The sequence below is a fragment of the Bombina bombina genome, chromosome 5 (assembly GCF_027579735.1).
Source record: "Bombina bombina isolate aBomBom1 chromosome 5, aBomBom1.pri, whole genome shotgun sequence".
Lineage (NCBI taxonomy): Eukaryota > Metazoa > Chordata > Amphibia > Anura > Bombinatoridae > Bombina > Bombina bombina.
This window is the reverse complement of record NC_069503.1, coordinates 259,337,917-259,359,711: the sequence shown is the minus strand read 5'-3', so window position 1 is coordinate 259,359,711 and position 21,795 is coordinate 259,337,917. Positions and strand designations below refer to the sequence as shown.

Genomic DNA, 21,795 nt, shown 5'->3' with positions numbered 1-21,795 from the left:
AACATATTCAATCCTTTCCAGTCAGGCTTCAGATGCCGCCACAGCACTGAAACAGCGCTAGTCCAAGTGCTAAATGATCTCCTCAATCATGGCAAGAGACAAAGGTGATTACTCCATTCTAATCCTCCTGGATCTCTCAGCTGCATTTGACACCATTGACCATAGGATTCTAATAGAGCGCTTGCAGTACATCTGTGGTCTAGGAGGCACAGTCCTTAACTGGTTTAAAACTTTTCTCGCTGGTAGATCACAGACAGTAATATCAGGATCAAGCTCATCAGCACCAACAGAACTGGCCTGCGGAGTTCCACAAGGATCTATCCTGTCTCCCATGCTATTCGCAATTTACTTACTACCACTGAGGGACATCATTAACCGACATGGCCTAAGGTATCATTGTTACGCTGATGACACACAACTCTACTTCTCCTTTGCTCCAGATACTACAGACCCAGCATGCCGCATAAACAATTGCTTAACAGACCTCATAGAATGGATGAATGCTAGCTGTCTCAAAGTGAACCCGGACAAAACAGAGTTACTCTTGGTGAGTGGACCCCGGGCATCAACCACGATCACCCAACTGGCCTGGAGCTTGGAGGCTCTAAACTCGTTAGTTCAGCAAAGGTACGAAACCTCAGAGTGCTGATTGACACTGGACTATCTGTTAAACAGCAGATTTCCTCCGTAATAAAATCTGCCTACTTTCATCTGAAAAACATAGCCAGGATACAACACTTAATTCCACCGGATGATATGCCAACATTAATCCATGCATTTGTATCCTCTAGGCTAGATTACTGCAATGCAATTTACTTGGGCCTCCCAAAAAAAAGAACTCCATCGCCTTCAGACAGTACAAAACGCAGCAGCCAGACTATTGACCAATCAAACTCGCTCCTGCCACATAACACCTGTTCTCCACTCCCTGCATTGGCTTCCAATTAAATGGCGAACATATTTTAAAATTGGCCTGCTAACCTTCAAAGCCTTAAACAACCAAGGCCCACAGTACCTGAAAGAGCTCCTGACACCCTACATCCCATCCCGTTCACTTAGGTCAGCCAACACATCCCTCCTCTCAGTGCCAAGAATAAGGACAAACTCAGGCTCCAGAGCATTTGGCCACGCTGCCCCTACTTTCTGGAACTCTTTACCGTGCGCAATCAGAGAGGCACCATCCTTACAGACTTTTAAAAAAAAGCTAAAGACCCACCTCTTCCATCAGGCATTCAGTCCGCTTATCTGACCTTCAGAAACTTTTATGTCTTATGTTGGTATATTTGTAAAGTGCTTTGAGTCTCACAGGGAGAAAAGCGCTATATAAATCGCAAATTATTATTATAAATTATTATACTAGTGATGTAATTTATGTTGTCATCAACAATGTTGTGTGTGATGTGATCAGTGATATATTGTGATGTCATGCAAAGCACCCTGGGCAGGGGCAGTGTAAGTGGGGAATGTCCTTGCTTTTAAATGTTTGATTAAGAACCTAAACTCTAGGCATTAACGTCATTTTTTTTGCCAGTTAGTTTCCTTGTTTTTTTAAATTTTCTTGAATTCACATTCATATGCACAATGCATATATTTATACTTAAAGAAAATATACATATTAAAAAACTACACAGAGAGGATATGAATAACCAAAAGAGGATTAAGATCAAACACCAATTAGTAATTATTTAAACACTATACAATAAGTCTGACACACTGAGCTGTGCACATACACACAGTGATTACCATACAACACTTTGCAATAAGTCTGGCAAGCTGAGCTGTGCCCCTCACACAGTGATTCATTACTATACAATAAGTCTAAAATGTTGAGCTTTGCACATACGCACAGTGATTACCATAACATGTGGAGCCGTGCACCATACAGAGTAATTGATTACTATACAACACCATACAATAAGTCTGACACGCTGAGCTGTACACATACACACAGTGATTACCATATAACACTATACAATAAGTCTGACACACAGAGCTGTGCACACAAAGTGATTGATTATTATACAGCACTATACAATAAGTCTTTTTTTTTTTTTTTTTTATTGTTGTTGTGCTTTGTTTTTTTTTGTTTTGTTGGGGGGGAAATTTAGTTATTTTTATGCGTTTCAAGATGTTATAAATTCAAACTGATTGTCTCTTATATAGAACTTAGGGGGAAAGGTATCAATATAGATAGATAGATTTTTTTTTTGTTTCTGTGGTTGAAAAGGAGAAAGGACAAGAGGTTTGTTAGTTTTTTTCTTTTTTTTCTTTCTTTCTTCTTGACAATAGAGAGGGGAAAATGGTATACCTTCTTAACATTACTGTGATTGTTGTCTTTCATTGACAGGTATTCTCCCTATAAGATTTAATTTTTCTGTGGTCAAAGTAGAGCAAATATATATTTTATTAAATATTAGTTGAAACAAAAAGTATAGATTACGAAAATGTTATATTATGACCTTGTTAAAAATCTGGAAAGATTGATTGCTTAGAATTGTATTTGATGTATAAAATCAATAAACCTTTTGAAAAACAAAAAAACAAAAAAAACAATAAGTCTGACACGCTGAGTTGTGCAAATACACACAATTATTGATTACTACACAAAGCCATACAATAAAGTCTGACACGCTGAGCTGTGCACATACACACAGTGATTGATTACTACACAAAGCTATACAGTAAGTCTGACACACTGAACTGTGCACATACACACAGTGATGGATTACTATACAACACTATACAATAAGTCTTGACATGCTGAGCTGCGCACATACACGAGGGTGGGAAGGGTGGATCAGCCAGCATGGCTATGTAAGTAATTTTTCTTATTTATGAAAATTATTTTAAAATACTTGCCAGCAATTTTTTTTTTTTTAATGCAAACCACTTTTACTTAATAAGCACTTTTAGGGTATGCAGATCTCCATATGTTTTATGACACTTAAAGGCTATGGGATTTTCAACTCATAACCCTGTTTTTTCAATCTCAAATATCTCAAAACCAAATCACTTGAGCAAAAATATGCTTATGACGTGATCTTGAATTATAGTGTAAAATAACTAAAATATCTTAACAAAAATACTAATCAGACAAATCTTCATCCAGGATAATGGCAGGTCCTTACAACACAATCTATTCAAATACTAACTTTCAGACAAATCCATGCAGCCAATTCTTAAATAAACGTGTCTGAATATCCAACTCTATGGCATTTTCAACTCATACCACTGTTTTTTAAATCTCAAATATCTCAAAAACTACTAAACCTAATCACTTCAATGCCAAATGTCAGCAACATATGTTACTCCACTCCAAAGATTTGAGCATTTGACAAAACTGATTTTTTAATGAAACACGCTCAACTTAAACTATGTGAACACAACTGTTATATATAAACAACTTTTAAAACTTTGGGGAGGTGAAAAGTGGGTTTTAAATCCTCCACTACACACAACATGTAGAGAGAATAACTTAATAAATCTAGACAGGTAACAAGGCTTGCTTTTCCCACAGAAGACCTCTGGATACATTGTTTCCAATGCAGCAAAATAATTGTGGGTAAAACATGCAGATGAGGCTCACATTGACTCCCTTTATTGCCATTGCATTGCTGTATACATATCTTTTACGCATAGCTAGGATTAGTGCAGTGATTCGGAACCATACCAGGATAGCTGTTTTATGGTGTTTGCCAATCAACAGCTGGGAGTAGGTCTAAAATGCATTATAAACAATGTATCCAGAGGTCTTCTGTGTGAAAGCAAGCCTTCACAATAATGGGCTCTCTCTCTATCTCTCTATTTCTATCTCTATCTCTCTATATCTCTCTCTATCTCTCTATCTCTCTCTCTATCTCTCTCTCTCTATCTCTCTATCTCTCTCTCTCATCTTCTGTGTGAAAGCAAGCCTTCACAATAATGGGCTCTCTCTCTATCTCTCTATTTCTATCTCTATCTCTCTATATCTCTCTATATCTCTCTATCTCTCTCTCTATCTCTCTCTCTATCTCTCTATCTCTCTCTCTCATCTTCTGTGTGAAAGCAAGCCTTCACAATAATGGTCTCTCTCTCTCTCTATCTATCTATCTATCTATCTCTCTCTATATCTATATATATTCTTCTTTTTTTTTTTTGCATTATTCTTTTTTTTTAACTGATTACACAATTTTTAGATGGAAAATAAACATTGTAGGGTTAAGTAAATTCTGCAGTACCCATAGTATCTATCCTAAATACTTGGTTGCAGGTTTAGACGGAATCCAAGAGATGATTACTGTGACTTTTTTATTTTTATATTTTTTAGACATTTACTGGAAAATAGAACATCTGACACTTTCTAAAGCTGTCAGATTTTCATGTAGTTAACAGTGTAGCCCCAGCGCTTGGTGTATGAACACCTATAGCTCCTTGTAGAGGGTACCTAGCTTACCCTAAAGGGGTTAGTACAAATAAAATATTACAAGGATCGCCTGAAAAAGGCTACGGTGATATAATAGAACTAATGGATAAAAGAGTATTAAAGAGTTAACTTTTAATTACTCAAAACCATAAAAATAACAGATGTATACACAATCATATAAATAAAACATATGTTAGCATCTAAACTCAACATTTAGATCCATGTAAAAGAGTTAGTTAAAACCTGAGTTAGTTAGTTATTCTGGACATCTCTTATGTATTAACTAACTCTTTTACATGGATTGTTGTTGAGCTTTGAGTTCATGGGGTGGATTAGCATGGCAGGATGGGTGTTTCCATTGCTGATGCTGCAGTTGTGGAGGCATTAAAAGTTAACCCCCAGGAATTGTTATTAGAACCACCTGATAAGTAAATTTTTAATTACAAATCAGTCTTACAATATATATTCTTTCCCTATATAAATGATGTGTGTGTGCATGCATGTGCATCCTATGCCACTGGGAAAACTCACTGACCTCACAGGCAGCTGATTGAATTCAGTTAAAGTCAGACAAGCTTGGGTGCAAAGGCCATAAGAAAAAATATAATAAAATATAAACAAGTTACATGGAAACTTTGGTAAACAAATTGGAAGAGTTAGTTACAGCAATTGCTGATAGGCCCATGACCTCATCAAGGATTCTTCCTTCATGGGTCTCTAACCAATATGATAGCTTTTAACCAAACAAACTGAGAAATAAACAAGGATGACATATTTGCCTTGTATTATAAGAGGCCAGCTGTTATTCATGTGTGGGCTTCTTGTTAAAATTACATTTTATTCCATCGAGAAGTTCTGTTGCTGCAGCTGTACCATGAGTAATATAAGATGTGCAGGAAGTATGATCAGTCACCATTTTTGGATCTGTGCATGTACAAGAAAATAAAACATTCCTGTATGCCAAATTTTATAAAGTTTAGTTCTGATTTTTCCTTTTATATTATGCTCTGCATATCCCTTAATTAAAAAATACCTTATTTGTCAGCAACATTTACTGACAGATTTCAGATAATGAATTCTGCTAATTTAATGTTACAAACACTTAGTTAAAAACTAAACTTTCCTTCTACAGCTACATCATATATAAAAGCAGACTACACACTTATTCATAATCTTCTGGTATTGTCATGGGTTAGGAGATCTCCCTGTCCTTCGTGTCCTCCCTCCCATACCTCTCCTAAAGGCGAATGTCTTGGTTTCTAGGAACTATCTCAGGCTTATCCCTAATATGTCATTACTCCACCCAACATGCCCATGATATGCCCATGACACCTGCAGCCTTCTTATTGAAGCTCTCCCTACTAACACTAGTGGCTGCTGCCCACAAGACCCTCACTTCCCTGTTTAGGAAAAGCTCCAGGAAATGTTTGTAGGAATGTAAATGCAGGACATTAAAGGCATCTTTTGGAATGATCATTTATATCTCTCTCTAATAATTAGTGTTTGTAGACTTCTTTCCTTACATAACATATAAGATTCATACCCAGTTGTGATGCTTGCTTTGCTCAATGAAAATAATGCATGCTATCCAAATATGCCAAAATTTAAATCAATCATATTTTATATTTTTTCAAGAATGTTCTGAATGAAAACACTTAATGAGATGCATGTTTTGTATATTAAACTGTGTATCACAATAATTATACACACAGTAAACGTCAAACTTGACTGTTACTGCACTATTGCTGGATAGCATTACATGCAAACCTGTAGCAACAGCATGAGATGCATCCTGATCTAAGCATGTGTCATGTGATGGAGGCAACCCACTAATAGACATACAAATAAAGGGACATCCTGTCCCAGCAATCGCTTGCCTGAGGTGACTTCCATAGTGCTATTTCTGTGCTTCCTCATTGCTGTGGCATACAGAAATAGCACGGCCATTCCACTGTTGGCGATACATTTGTACCTTAACACAGGAAGCTGGTGCCATGAAGAGTACTGCACTTGTGTTTAATGGGTTAATGACAGACAATATATCTTGTATTTCATCTATCATTAAGGGGTTAAAGAAACTGCTTGTCTATTGTATTTCTGGCAAATTCCCCAAAAAATGCAAACATTTTGTTAATTTTATCATTTTTCCAAGAATAAATGCACATGTCTAGAAGACAATTAACATTAATTTACAATGGATTTTTTTATTTTTTACGTGTGCATTTCTCTATTCAATGGTAGTCTATGATATCAAATCATTTTCATTATAGGTGTATGTGGTACCACAGCGGTGGTTGTTGGTCTTGTGTCATAAATCCTACTTGTCACTCCGAGTGCAACACAGTTAAAATAGGAAATAGTTTGAGAAGCTAGAAACATCAGTTCCTTCACTGTCACAAGTACCTGAAATGAGCTATATTAGGAAGCACTGCTAGAGATTATGAAGTCAAGTGGAAAATAAATGTAGCTGCTGCCTTAGTGTTTGCTGTTTCAGGTATTGCATTATTATTCAAAGAATCTGACATGAAAAGGCAATTACAAAATATTCCTGCAAATAGTCCTGAGAAGTAAGGGTTACATATATTTTTTTTTACATAAATGTCAACAATACAAATGCAATAGAAAAATGCAGAACTCAGTCAGTCTCACTTCTAAATTGCACATTCAAGATAGTTATCTAACTGCAGCACATCCCACCTCAAGTGAATATTTCTGTTCACCCAGTGAAGTGTCAACGGTCAACACTGTTGGCAGAAATGTGCTGTCAATTAAAAGGGGGACATTTTGTGGTTATCTTTTAAAATGTTGACCTCTTTCTGCTCCAAAGAAAGTTAATTATTATTGCCTGAGAGATTCCTAACGAGGGATGGACTTTCGTCCGTGGTGCCCATGAGTAGAGGATATTCAGCCCTCCCAAGGTTTTTCTTCTCCCGTGTGATGAAAGCCATTTGTATTTAGAAGCCTGAAAAACAATATCTGCAGAATCTTGGCAAACAAGGTTAAAGCACTGCCTGGTTCGAAATTTTTCAGAAAGAAATTTATATATTTACCATGTTCCAGTTAAAAACTGACTGGGTTTTTGTTTGTTTTTGCACCTTGTGCACAAACTGGAAAGGAATTTCCACTACGTTCTAATTAAACACAGATAATATTTTTTTATATTTATCACATTCTAATTAAACACTTGATTGGTGTTTTTTTTTTTTTTAAATCACTTTGTACACAAACTATATATTCCACTACGTTCTAATTAAACACTTGACTAGTGTTTAACAAAGAAAATATTTTTTTATATTGATCACGTTCCAAACACTTTTTTTTTCTTCTCTTTCTTTCATAACAAGTGTGAATATCTTTCCGTTTACTATCTCAAACCATGCAAATAATTTTTATTTTACTAACTATATAATAATGTAAAGTTCGGTAATTTCCTAATAGAAAGTTGGCATGATTATTTTAAATATAACTAGTCCTAATGCCGGTTTACAGGGGCCATTTTTTCCCTTGCTCTCTCTCTCCCCCTCTCTTTTGTGCTCTCTCCCCCTCTCTTTTGTGCTCTCTCCCCCTCTCTTTTGCACTCTCTCTCGCTCCACTTCTCTTTTGCTCTCTCTCTCCCCCCTCTCTTTTGCTCTCTCTCCCCCTCTCTTTTGCTCTCTCTCTCTCTCCCCCTCTCTTTTGCTCCCTCTCTCCCCTCTCTTTTGCTCTCTCCCCCTCTCTTTTGCTCTCTCTCCCCCTCTCTTTTACGCTCTCTCCCCTCTCTTTTACGCTCTCTCCCCCCTCTCTTTTGCATTCTCTTTCTCTTTTGCGCGCTCCATATCCCCCTCTCTTTTGCGTGCTCCATCTCCCCCTCTCTTTTGCGCTCTCTCTCTCTCCCCCTATCTTTTGCGCTCTCTCTCTCTCCCCCTCTCTTTTGCACTCTCTCCCCCTCTCTTTTGCGCTCTCCCCCTCTCTTTTGCTCTGTCTCTCTCCCCTTTTTTTGCTCTCTCTCTCCATCCCTCTCTTTTGCTCTCTCTCTCTCCCCCTCTCTTTTGCTCTCTCTCCCCCTCTCTTTTGCTCTGTCTCCCCCCTCTCTTTTGCTCTGTCTCTCCCCTCTCTTTTTCTCTCTCTCTCCATCCCTCTTTTGCTCTCTCTCTTCCCCTTTCTATTGCTCTCTCTCCCCCCTCTCTTTTGCTCTCTCTCCATCCCTCTTTTGCTCTCTCTCCACCTCTCTATTGCTCTCTCTCTCCCCCTCTATTGCTCTCTCTCCCCCCCTCTATTGCTCTCTCTCCCCCCTCTCTTTTTCTCTCTCTTCCCTCTATTTTGCTCTTCCCCCCCCCTCTCTTTTGCTCTTTCACCTCTCTTTTCCATGCCCCGGCCATGCCCGGCCAAGCCTACTTTTGCCCCACCGCCGCCAACAGCATGTCAGGTAAGGCCAGGTGTGTTTGTCCTTTTATTGTCTCTACTGTGCATGACAGCTGCAGACACACTTGGCCTTTTATATTATAGGATAATACCTCAGTTGAGAATTCAAGATTCTTGTGCGAGGCATTTAAGGCAGTAAGTCGGGAAGGAATTGCATATGTAATAAAAGAGAATACAAAATATAATGTGAATGATAAACTTACAAACCAATTAACCATTAAATATAAACAATATATACAAAATTAAAATCCAACTACATGGAAAAATTATTTTGATGCCAAATCTCAAAGATGTTTATTTCGTACAGTAGGAAAGTAGGGCTGAGCTCAGAAGACATTGAAAATATGTGCGTTATGGAAATCAAACTGGAATTTTTTTAGCCAAGCTAATGAAGTTTTTCAAAACAATCTAAATATATTACTTCACTGAAAGCTCAGCATAGGCATGTTACTAGCCCAAAAGAGATAGTGGACACATTTATATCAGTATTATAAAAAAATATACTCCACTGTCTCTATAGAAGAAAAGGTCAAATAAAATTTCTGGAGGAAAATAAAGATACCCCTAGTTACAGCAGAGCAAGTGCAGATAATTAGTAATCCAATTCAAATAGATGAGATTAGGACGGCGATCCAGTGGCGTCACTAGGGTTGGTGTCACCCGGTGCGGTAAGTTATGGTGTCACCCCCCCCGGAAAGCAGACACACACAAAAACACAGGCACACACACATACATACAAACACTCAGACACACTTAAAAACATACTCAGATGCACACACAAACACTCGGAAACACACTCAGACACACACACACACACAAAAACACTGAGGCACACACACAGAAACACTCAGACACACACACACAAAAACACACACACAAAAACACTGAGACACACACACACAAAAACTCAGACACACACTTACAAAATATGTGCACTGCATTAATTATAAAGCGCATGCCTAGAGCTGCTCCCTGGCTCAGCAGAGCATCAAATGAAAGATAAACAGAGCACTCTAAAAATAAATCACTAAAGAAAAGTTTTAGGTGCAAACTATGAATATTCTGCTCTCTGACTCTGTTCCAAGTCTGTCAGTGCACAGCCCCGGGCCGCGTGCCTACCGCTTCTTATGGCCAATCACCTCTGCACTCTGCCCACCCCCAGACCCCCGCCCGCCCTCCTACCTGTTCAGTGTGCACTTAGTGTACCGTAACCGTAATGGTCTGGTGGGCATCATACGTGGCTTCTTCACTTTAAAGACAGTGTCAAACAGTCATGCGGTCAGGTGCCAGGCATCCCCTCATGATTTGCCAGTTCCCGTTTAGAGAGACAGCACAGCAGTGAGTGACTCCACTGCTCCACATGTCACTGAGTAGTGAGCACAGATAGGCAGGCAGGTTTAGGCTAGCAGCGCAACTTTGCAAGCCCCACGGCATGTCCACAACATTCATAGCGAAATTGGGCAGGGGAGAAGCAAAGTACAAACAAGCAAAAGCAGCCGGGAAAACTATTTGTTGAAATTGCAGCACTGGCTCAAGGGGCAAAAAAATGGTGTGTCTACAACTTCCCCAGTCCCACCAATGTTCCCAAATGCCAGCCCCTCTAATAAAAAAAAATCCATGCATATCAACATTGTATTTCCTTGAATTTCAATAAAATTTAAAAATTTTTTTTTTTTTTTTTTTGGTGTCACCCCCTGGTGGGTGTCACCCGGGTGCGGCCCGCCCCCCCCCCGCCCCCCCCTAGTGACGCCACTGCGGCGATCAAAAGACTAACCTTCAGTAAAGCTTCAGGCCCTGGCGGAATTCTATAACATTTTGGATGAAAATATTAGTCCTTTATTAATGAAAGTATATAATAGCTATTTTGTAGAAGGGAAGAACCCATCAAAGTATTTAAGGAGTCTAGAACACTGAGGATGTGGATTCTTACCCTCATATTTCTCTACTAAATGTAGACTATAAAATCTTGATACAAATACTGGCAACTAAATTACAAAAAGTTATTTCTCATCTTATACATGTAGATCAAACTGGCTTCATAAAAGGTAGAACTTTGATCTTGAATATAAGAAAACTTGAACTAGTTATAGATCGTTTTTTATTATCAAACAAAAAAGAGGTGTTAATAGATAGTGATGCAGCAATAATAGTGTTGCAGCAATAATTAGATGCAGCAATAATAGTGTTGCAGCAATAATTACGTTAGATACCCACAAAGCCTTTGGTTCACTATTCACTTGGGATAATTTATTTACTTATATTTCCAATATGAGTTTTAAAGGTAATTTATATACAATTATATACAAATCTCTAACAACAGTATTATATGTTAATGGATTGCAATTACCTAGTTTTCAATTAGGCAGAGGTACACTGCAGGGGTGTCCTATTTCCCCCTTATTATTTAATCTATCTGTGGAGCCATTAGCTGTTTACTTAAGGGAAAATAAGGCAGGTATTAGTTGGAACAATATAATTTTGAAATTCGCAATATATGCAGATGGTTTATTAATTTTCACAGAAAATCTTTCTGTTAATTTACCAATTATTTTGAATTTTTTAGAAGACTTTAAATCTTTTCAGGATTTTCTATAAATAAAACAAAAACTGAGATAATGTGGATTTTTAAGAACACAAATTCCCCACTGAAGCCTTTTAAAGAACAAGAGTTATAGGTTATCTGGGTTTGACATTTTGTAGCGTTCTTCAGAGGTGTTATAAATGAAACATCTCTCCCTTAAAGGGATATGAAACCCAATTTTTTTCTTTCATGATTCAGATAGAGCATGCGATTTTAAGCAACTTCATTCTCTTGGTATCTTTATTTGAAAAGCAGGAATATTAGCTTAGGAGCCGTCCTGTTTTTTGGTTCAGAACTTGGCTAGCGCTTGGTGGCTAAATGTAGCTTGTAGTATGTTGCTTTACAACTCTAACACAATTGTGTAAAGACTGGTTTTGTGCTTGGTAACTTCCCTTGTGATCGACTCAGACAAGTCATCCACAATAGACATCCACATAAATTTTAAATGTGTATTAAATTAACTTCTTTAAAAATGGGTGTTTAGATAATATATGTATATATAAAAAATGCATTTATATAATTATAAATAATTATTAGTTTATCATTATATAACAGTGCTTACTATAATAAATATTCATATTTATAGGTAATTATATATATATATATATATATATATATATATATATATATATATATATATATATATATATAAATATAATAAATCCATGTTTAATATAGCAAGTAATTATATATAGGGACTAGGCATGGGTGAAATTTTGGATTCAGTATTTGTTTGTTAACCCTTTATTGACAGGGTGAAAGTGCCTACATCGGAACACCTGTTCCGATGTAGACAAATTGAAACTACGCGATCGTGAATACGATTGCGAGATTTCAATTATTGGATCGCATCTGGGGGGCGTCCCTACAACCCTAGGAACGCCCTCCAGACCGCGATCAAGTCCTAGAAGCACAGAAGGCTTCAGGACAGCCGTTTGTTATGACGTTCTATTCCGTCATAACGGCTTTAAAGCCCAGTGTAATTATGACGGAATAGAACGGCATAACGGTGTTAAAAGGTTAAACAAATGCTGAATGCAGTCAAAGGCAGCGTCTTTCAGCTCTTTCCAGCACCGAATTTATATCAATTTGAAAGTATAACACTCAAAAATTTGGATTTGAAAAGTTATTTTTGTGTTACTCTTTCACACCAATATATTAGGTACCAAAAAGAGCCAAATGCTATTTCCTATGGCCATATCCAGTATTTGTGTAGCAAACAAATGTGAAATCTGAAATTTTATCCATGCCTAATAGGTATATTTCTATAATTAATATATTAGAATCAACATAGTTCTTAATTATTCATATGTCATTGAATATGTGTATTTTGTACAATCTTTAAATGTATTTCACATTTTGAAATGCCAATCTTAAAGAGCGGTTTGACACTTTACTCCTAGTACAGTGAGATATCGTTAATGAGCTTAAAGGGATAGTAAATTCCAAATTAAACTTTCATGATTCAGATAGGGCATGTCATTTTAAACAACTTTCTAATTTACTTTTATCATCAAATTTGTTTTGTCCCCTTGTTGTTCTTATTTTAAAGCTAATTCTAGGTTTGCTCATATGCTAATTTCTAAGCCTTTGAAGGCCGCCTCTTATCTGAATGCATTTGACCGTTTTCACAGCTAAAGGGCGTTAGTTCATGTGTTTAATATAGATAACATTGTGCTTATGCATGTGGAGTTATTTAAGAGTCAGCACTAATTGCCTGAAATGCAAGTCTGTCAAAAGATCTGATATAAGGAGGCAGTCAGTAGAAGCTTAGATACAAGGTAATTATAGAGGTAAAAAGTATATTTCTATAGCCGTGTTGCTTATGCAAAACTAGGGAATGGTAAATAAAGGGATTATCTGTTTTTTTTTTTTTTGTTTTTTTAAATGACATTTTTGTTGTTTACTGTCCCTTTAATATCAACTGTGTAACATAGATTTGAAAGAAAGCAGCTGTAGTTTGGTAAGGGCAAAAATACAACAGCTTTGTGAACTGCTGGGTTGTGTTACATTTTTTGACAGCTGGATTATCGACTAACAACCACCTGAAAAACAATAATTGCCTAAATATAGTTTATAGTCTAATGTAAGTTGGTTTATAAACTTGTTGTTTTTGTAGCAAAAAGTAAGCAGTACTGCAATACAGTACATCTATTACCCACTTTAGAGAAAAGCATTACATGGTTGTTTCATTCAGAAGCAATAAAGTGTTTGAAACACATTATTAGTTAATTAAATTATAGTTTCTTTACTCCAAAGTTATGGAATCAAGTGTTTTGTTTAATAGCTTGTCCTAATTTGCCTTTTGATTATAGTCTGTCACACTGTAAAAAAGCTTTTCAGCATTTCCCCTGAGATAGGGACACACGTCTAAAAAGATACACTTAATCTATTATTAAATAGGGGAAATCTGTGTCAAATGCAGATACAGCAGGTTCTCAGAATGTACAATTATATGAACTGTTTCCGTTTAGAAAATAAATATACTGTGAATATGCATTTTTACACATTTTTTTTTACTTTTTGGAAGGATGATTATTATCATCATTTATTCCATAGAGCTAGCTAAGTAAGTAAGGGCACATAATGACAATAATTCATGTTAAAAAGAAATACAGATATAACATTTGGAGTTTTACAGTTCTGATACATAGCTATCCTTAAATGTACTCAGATAAGAAAATGAAAAACAGTGATAGTTTTGCTGACACAATGACAGAGGCTAGCTGTGTCTACTCAAGTAACAAGTCTTGATTGGATCCTTCAAATAAAACAAGTGGTGCGATGAGTTTGGCTAATGAAGAAATACACACACATCTAATATGTTTGTTTTGTAAGGCTGGAGAAATATATTGTGATTGTAAGGGTGTTTTATTGTATAGTAATATGATATGGGGATTATATATCTAGGTTATACAGTTTATACAGATAATATATTATTCTAAGTAGATTCATAACTTAGTTTAAAAGACGGTTATCATAACAAAATAAAATGGTCAAATAACCTGATCTTCCATAATAGCTCTAGGATTCTACTTTTATAAAAGATCATATTCGCGAAGACATTAAAGGGGCGTAAAGCACAACATTTTTCATTCATGATTTAGATAGAGCATTCCGTTTTAAACAACATTTCAATGTGGCTTTGAAAAATGTACGTTTTGTTTTTAAAAAAAAAAACTAATGTAAATGTTTAATACAAATTCAATTACAGAATAGTGCAGGCAATGACTATTCAGGGAAACACATTTCCCTGAATATCCAAAACATTAATTTCCTCCAAAACAATATTTTCTTCCCTGCACATCTCTAATTACTATTAGTAGTGCTACTGTTGCTTTACACCAACAAACAATCATTTCTGCTCAAAGATAGATTTAGTTTTTTACCACCTCCTCAACATTTATGAGGTGTCTCAAGTTTGGGTCAGAGGTGTCCCAAATTAATTGGAACTGGGGAATCTGGTCACCTTAGTGTAAAGTGTTTAAGCCAGTGCAGGATATAATTGTTCTGTAAAGGTAATCTGCAGTACTAGAAGAATGGGCAGGTAAGTGGCAAATAAAAGCACTTAAAAAGTGACAACATTCTTTTCTGCAATCTAAAAATTCTCAATTCGTCATTTTTATTGAAAAACATAAAGATTTAGTTATTTCTATTCAAAACCCTAAATAAAGAATGCAAAATGTTGGTGTTTTGAAATGTGAACTAATGCTGTGAACTATAAAGGGGGTGCTAGACATTTTTAGGAAATAATGACTCACACTCCATTCCAATTGTGTTTTGAAACTGTAATACATTTTGAATTTTATTCATGTCTAAATATGTTTGTCTTTAAGTACAAGACCATTATAAATTATAATTACATTTTGGGTTAGATTAATTTAAACAATGAAATCAGAATTTGCTCACTGAGGCATGTCCCATATAATTTTAATCCCAGGTTCTAACTTTTTGATGATTCTATACAAATCAATATTCAAACAACATTGTATGCAAGCACAAATAGGCAGACAGACAGCTAGATAGATAGATAGATAGATAGATACATAGATACATAGATAGATACATAGATTGATAGATAGATCTTTAAGTTAAATAAAATAGACCATATACAGGGTGACACAATAACTGGGGTCTATAAAAATTAGATTGCATAGGCTGTAGTTATCTTATTTACTGAACATTCTTAAATTAGATACAATTTTAAAAATATATATTTATAAAATTACTGTATTTTTTATTATTTGTCACAGAATAAATTTGATTTCAAAATGAGATTTTTGCAAATTGTACTTGGTTTTTAAGGCACATCTGTTTCCCTTGTGTATCACATACTTTCTTGATATGGAGATATGCCACAATTACAATATAACATTATTTTTTTTTAAATATATATATTGACACCTTTTAATCTTGCACTTTATAAATAATTTGCAAGATAAAAAGGTATCAATATAAACAAGTCACAGCGAGACACATCAAAATAAGTAAAGATTACTAAATGACATAGTTAAAGAAACACTAACACAAAGTCAAGCTCACCAATTTATTTACAAGTTGATAAGCTTTCATATACTTATTGGCAATTGATATCAATAGACTTAAAGGGTCACTAAACCCAAAATCTTTATTTCATGATTCAGATAGAGAATACAAATTTAAACATTACAATTTACTTCAATTATTTATTTTGCTTCATTGTTTAGATATCCTTAGTTGAAGAAAAAGCAATGCACATGGGTGAGCCAATCACACGAGGCTTCTATGTGCAGCAACCAATCAGCAGCTACTGAGCATATCTAGATATGCTTTTCAGCAAAGCATATCAAGAGAATAAAACAAATTAGATAATAGAAGTAAATTAGAAAGATGTTTAAAATTGCATTCTCTTTCTAAATCATGAAAGAAAAAATGTGGGTTTCATGTCCCTTTAACTATATTCTAACTGAAAATTTAAAAGGCTTATAGATTGGTCAGTCGATATTTGTACAGAGCCATTCTCATGTTTTTAGTCATTATTTCTTTTGTTTTCATTTTTAATAAAAGTTATATTTTAATTGTGGCCTATCTTCACATCAAGAAAATATGTGATACCCAAGGGAAACAGATGTGCTATCCAGTGAATTCTTCTAGTCAGTATTTCCTATTCATGGACAGCACTTTAGCACCAATATATGTATATCAACATACTAATAGATTATAGGGCATTCCCCCAGACATTAGTGTAGTACCATTGAATTCCCTCTTTTCACAATATGTAAAACTAATTTGGCTTAACACCCAAATATAAATAAAGAGAACCAATGTGTATTTATTTCTGTAAAACTTTATATTTCTATTGTTTGGAAATCACAGTTTTTCAAATGACCTCTTTTTCTATTCACATTTCAAGGTATATAGCACATTCATTCTGTCCATTTTATTTATATGACTGTTTTTGTTTTGAAATATTTACATTATCTGCATAAAAATCAAGAAGTTCTAGCACTGACAAATTTCCATGTGATTTAGTAGTAATCTATAGTAGGACATGGAATTCAGACCCAACGTACACTTCAAAAAACTTCTATGCTCAAATTAACATATTTCTTCTTGAATCCTTTGTTGAAACTACATTAGAGCATACTGAGTTATTCTCAGGAGTGTGCTTGTGTCTTGCAAACGTTAAAAAAAAAACAGTCTCTAGTCAAGATTAAACTTTCATGATTCAGACAGGGCATGCAATTTTAAACAACTTTCAAATTCACTTTTATCATTAAATTTGCTTTGTTCTCTTGATATTCTTTGTTAAAAGCTAAATCTAGGGAGTCTGACATGCTAATTTCTAAGCCCTTGAAGGCCGTCTCTTATCTCAGTGCATTTTGACAGTTTTGAATAGTTAGACAGCACTAGATCATGTATGCCGTATATATAACCATGTGCTCACTCTTGTAGAGTTATTTATGAGTCAGTACTGATTGGCTAAACAATACAAATTCTGGAGTTTAAAGGGCCATGATACCCAAATGTTGAAACACTTAAAAGTGATGCAGCATAGCTGTAAGAAGCTGACAGGAAAATATCACCTAAACATCTCTATGTAAAAAAGAAAGATATTTTACCTCAAAATGTCCTAAGTATTCAAACCCCATTTCAAAGGACTTTAAGATGCAAATCAGTATGTTTGTCCCGGGACAGGCAAGGGAGCGAGCTTCATGCACACTCATCTTATTTCCCTATTCAGTTTAAGGAAGTTTACTATGAAATCTCATGAGAGTTAAGTCAAATCTCATGAGATCACAGTAAAAGAGTTCATGACCTCGGCACTGCTGATGCTGATTGGATGCAGTTAATTTCTTCATTTTTTTTTTTTTTTTTACCTGCAGCTGGACAGCAGCTGACGTAAAACTTTTTACACATAACTTACTCTGCTGAGCTGAGGAAATTGGGAGGTAAAATATCTTCCTTTTTTACATAGAGATGCTCAGGTGATATTTTCCTGTCAGCTTTTTACAGTTATACTGTATCAGTTTCAAGTGATTTAGCATATGAGTATTATGTCCCTTTAAGTAAAAAATTGTAGCAAGTGTTGAAACAAAGACTGCTGCTCATGTGCATGCTGGTGATACACTCTCATTGAAATCAATTAAACTTTAATAAAGAAGTATATTTAATAATAAAAAATAATGGAACATTTGTTTTGATTATTATGTGCTCTATCTGAATTATGAAACTTTCATTTTCACTTTACATCCCTTTAAAGCCCCATTTTGTTTCTCTTAAATTATCAGTTATTTGTAAAGTGCCAACAGATTTTGCAGCACTAAAAACATATAGTTTTCTAATAGTGACCTATGGGCACTACACTTAAGTCATTATACAAATGTTCTCTTCCTCTGCCACTCAAAATTCTATTTGCAGCTTCTTGTCTTCCCTTATATTATGTTGCTAGGAAATCAACATTTTTAAAAACCTGCACTGTACATTATCAGTGAATTCCCTTTTTCATCGTCCTAAAGGTTAAATTGTTTTGATAAAGAAAAATACATTTGAACAGTGCTAAGACTTTCCTTTACCAGTGATTCTCAATTACATTGGATGAATTGTTTCCAAGGTAACAGCTTCAAACTGAATGTCATTAGAAGCGAAACTGTAAAGCTGAAGTGGCTGTTGGTGAAAAGCATGAAATATAATGAATAAATCACAGTTTTGGCATACAAAACTTTAATTTTGTACTTTCTGCCGTAAAATTGACTTTCTTTCCTGGCATTGTACTTTACAGAGAGTGAACCTGTCCTTTGATTTTCCATTTTATGGACATTTTCTACGTGAAATTACTGTGGCTACTGGAGGTAAGTACCATTCTACTACTTCACCTTGAAAATTGTTGTTGAGTTTTGCTAAAGGTTTGCAAATAAAATAATATTTTGTGGCTCTAACAAGGTTAAAAAAATTAAGTAGATTATAATTAGAGATTTTTAGAGAAATATATTCGCAATCTTGGAGAATTATTGATGTTTCACATAATAAAGTGATTTTGGAGTTTTATTATGTTTTTAATATTTTGTATCATTATTATTTTTTATGTTTTGTTCAGTCAAATATTATTTTTCTCATCATTTCTTTTTATATTGGCATTATAGATATACAGTATATATATATATATATATATATATATATATATATATCATAAAATCTTGCATCTTTTTCAGTATTTTGGGCTGTTGGGGGATATATTTTGAAAATGTATAGTCCTAGATCCTGTATGACCCACATAACAGAGCTGTTATAAAAAATAAACTGGTGGCACTAGATTTCTCATAGCAGCTTCATTTTAGCTACCTAATTATATTCACATTACTATTATTCAAAAACAGAGAACAATATTCAGTTTTCAAATTAATTGTTGATCCTGAATGCTAATTATTATACAAACCACAATGATATTACTGACACCAACTACTATAAATCTGTAATTTAGAATTAATTTGTAAACTTGTTTGCTTTACTGATCCCCCACTACTATTAACCCTAACCATGATCTCCTCAACCAAAAATATTCCTTACTGAACGATAACAACCCACTCCCGATTTGATCGACCTTACTGACATTTTCCAAAAAACAATGGTAATAGTCTACCAGTTGTGCACTGATACAATTATACCTCTCATCACAATTCCCCCTTAACTCTAACATAGAAATTATTTTCTCCCATTAGTAAACCTTTCACTAAATCTACCCTTCACATAATTCCTGTATTAGAATACCTCCTTCCACACATCCCCCTCCTCCACTGCAAATGAATACACAAATAAAAAAAAGATGTAATTAATTAAAAAATTAAACAAAAAGTCCATTGATATTTACATTCCTTAAAGGGACAGTCAACACCAGAATTTTTGTTGTTTAAAAAGATAGATAATCCCTTTATTACCCATTCCCCAGTTTTGCATAACCAACACTGTTATATTAATATACTTTTTACTGCTGTGACTATCTTGTATCTAAGCATCTCCTGACCGCCCCTAATCACATGACTTTTAGTTATTATCTATTGACTTGCATTTTAGCCAATTAGTGCAGTGTCTGCCACAACCCACGGGCGTGATCACAATGCTATCTATAGGGTTTACCTGAACTACTCTCCCCTGTTCTGAAAAGCAAATACAAAAGCATGTGATTAGAGGCGGCCTTCAAGTGCTTAGAAATTATCATATGAGCCTTCCTAGGTTTGCTCTCAACTAGAATACCAAGAGAACAAAGCAAAATTGTTGATAAAAGTAAATTGGAAAGTTATTTAAAATTACATGCCCTATTTGAAAAATGAAAGTTTTTTTGGCCTTGACTGTCCCTTTAAGCTAAGTTTATGTTTTATTCACTCTTTAGCCTTTTTTCCACCAGAAACAACAGGTCTTTTACCCCTTGAATATGGGCAGGTTGTTAAAATTGACCTGAAACATACTTTTTATTGATTAATCACAATACGGTTTAGTTATTTTCAATGGGGGAGGTTGGGGTTTAGGGTTAATTGTTGTGTTGAATTAACTCTCTGCAAATGAATTTTCTATTTGACCCTTCTTATTTAGTTTTAACAGCTAAAGCATTTGTCCAGCTGGGGTCGCTGTCAAAAGTGAATCTGTAGAAACCCTGCATAATAACATTCATAGACCTTCTTTGAACTGCTCAATATGAGTAAGTCGAGTTTGATAGCCGATTCAAGGATTTTGATAGTAACAGGGTTGCTGATTGTATAGGATCTAAGTCCTAGTTATTACTTACCTTTAGGTGTGACTTTCATTTTTCATTTGTCCATATTTTCTTTTGTTTATTTGTCTGCCTGGAAAATATATTTACATGTTTCTTTCAACTAGATCTTTGGAAAATTGCACATTATACAGCAAGCTTCAGATTTAATTGTCATTACTCAACGATCCACTAGATAAAAAAAATTCTACTTAAAGTGACATGAAAAACCTTGTAAATACAATACCTTTTTGTAGTCTTTTTAAAATACATTAACATATAAATATAGAGTGAAAACTTCACATTGGCATGCTGTTTGCTGTGATTGATTTTCAAAAGTCACCCCCCCCACCCCCCACACTAGTTACCTTATTTGGAGTAGCTGAACCAGAGTTGTTACTGGATTAGTGAAATTAATATTGTTTTGCAGTAACTATTATAATGTATCTTTTCTTATCTCCTCTGCTAAGGCCAATTAGAAACAGATATAAAAGAGTTTTTACACTATTTAAAAGATTGGCTTATAATGTCTGAGTATAAACTTCTAATTCTTACAGGACATTAGATTACGGACAATAATTTAATATAAATAATTAAAATAAGTGTTTTATACATCCTATAATTTAACATTTCATATTTCATTCTCTAAGTGTTTCATGTCCCTTTAGCTATAATGTCTGAAAATGTAATTTAATTAAAAACCTAACAACCTGCTTGCGCAAACCTGATTGCACATTCTCAAGTGCACTAACCCACATGATATATGAATATTTCACATTCCAATGTTCTTTACATAGAAGATTATGTTCTATTTATTCATAAATACAGATTTCTACAGATTTCCGATATTTCTTTGGACAAATATATTTCTAACAAATATATTTATAACTACATATATACAAGATTATATATAGGTATAGATATATATAGGAATATCTATATTTAATAACATAGAACATATTCTGCTATGTGCAGAACATTGGAATGTCAAATATTTACAGTAAATACACAGTATAAAACTTTATTAAATATGCCTATTGCATAAATATGTTTTTATCTACTTAAAGTGAATGTAAATTTTGATGCTAAAGTGCCCGGTTTTTAAAACTTCGATTAAAAACAGGGGCACTTTAATTCATCAAAATTTACATTTCACTCCAGTTGTGAAAAAAACTTACCTTTTAATCT

General features: G+C 34.7%; 1 protein-coding gene across 1 annotated transcript in view; it reads left to right on the top strand.

The window, feature by feature from the left end:
• Positions 1 to 21,795, top strand: part of PLXDC2 (plexin domain containing 2) — a 1,268,934-nt gene that overhangs the window by 659,795 nt on the left and 587,344 nt on the right. Inside the window, exon 4 of the mRNA XM_053713963.1 lies at positions 18,646 to 18,715. Within this exon, the coding sequence (XP_053569938.1) occupies positions 18,646 to 18,715 (70 nt within the window). The remainder of the gene's footprint in view (positions 1 to 18,645; positions 18,716 to 21,795) is intronic.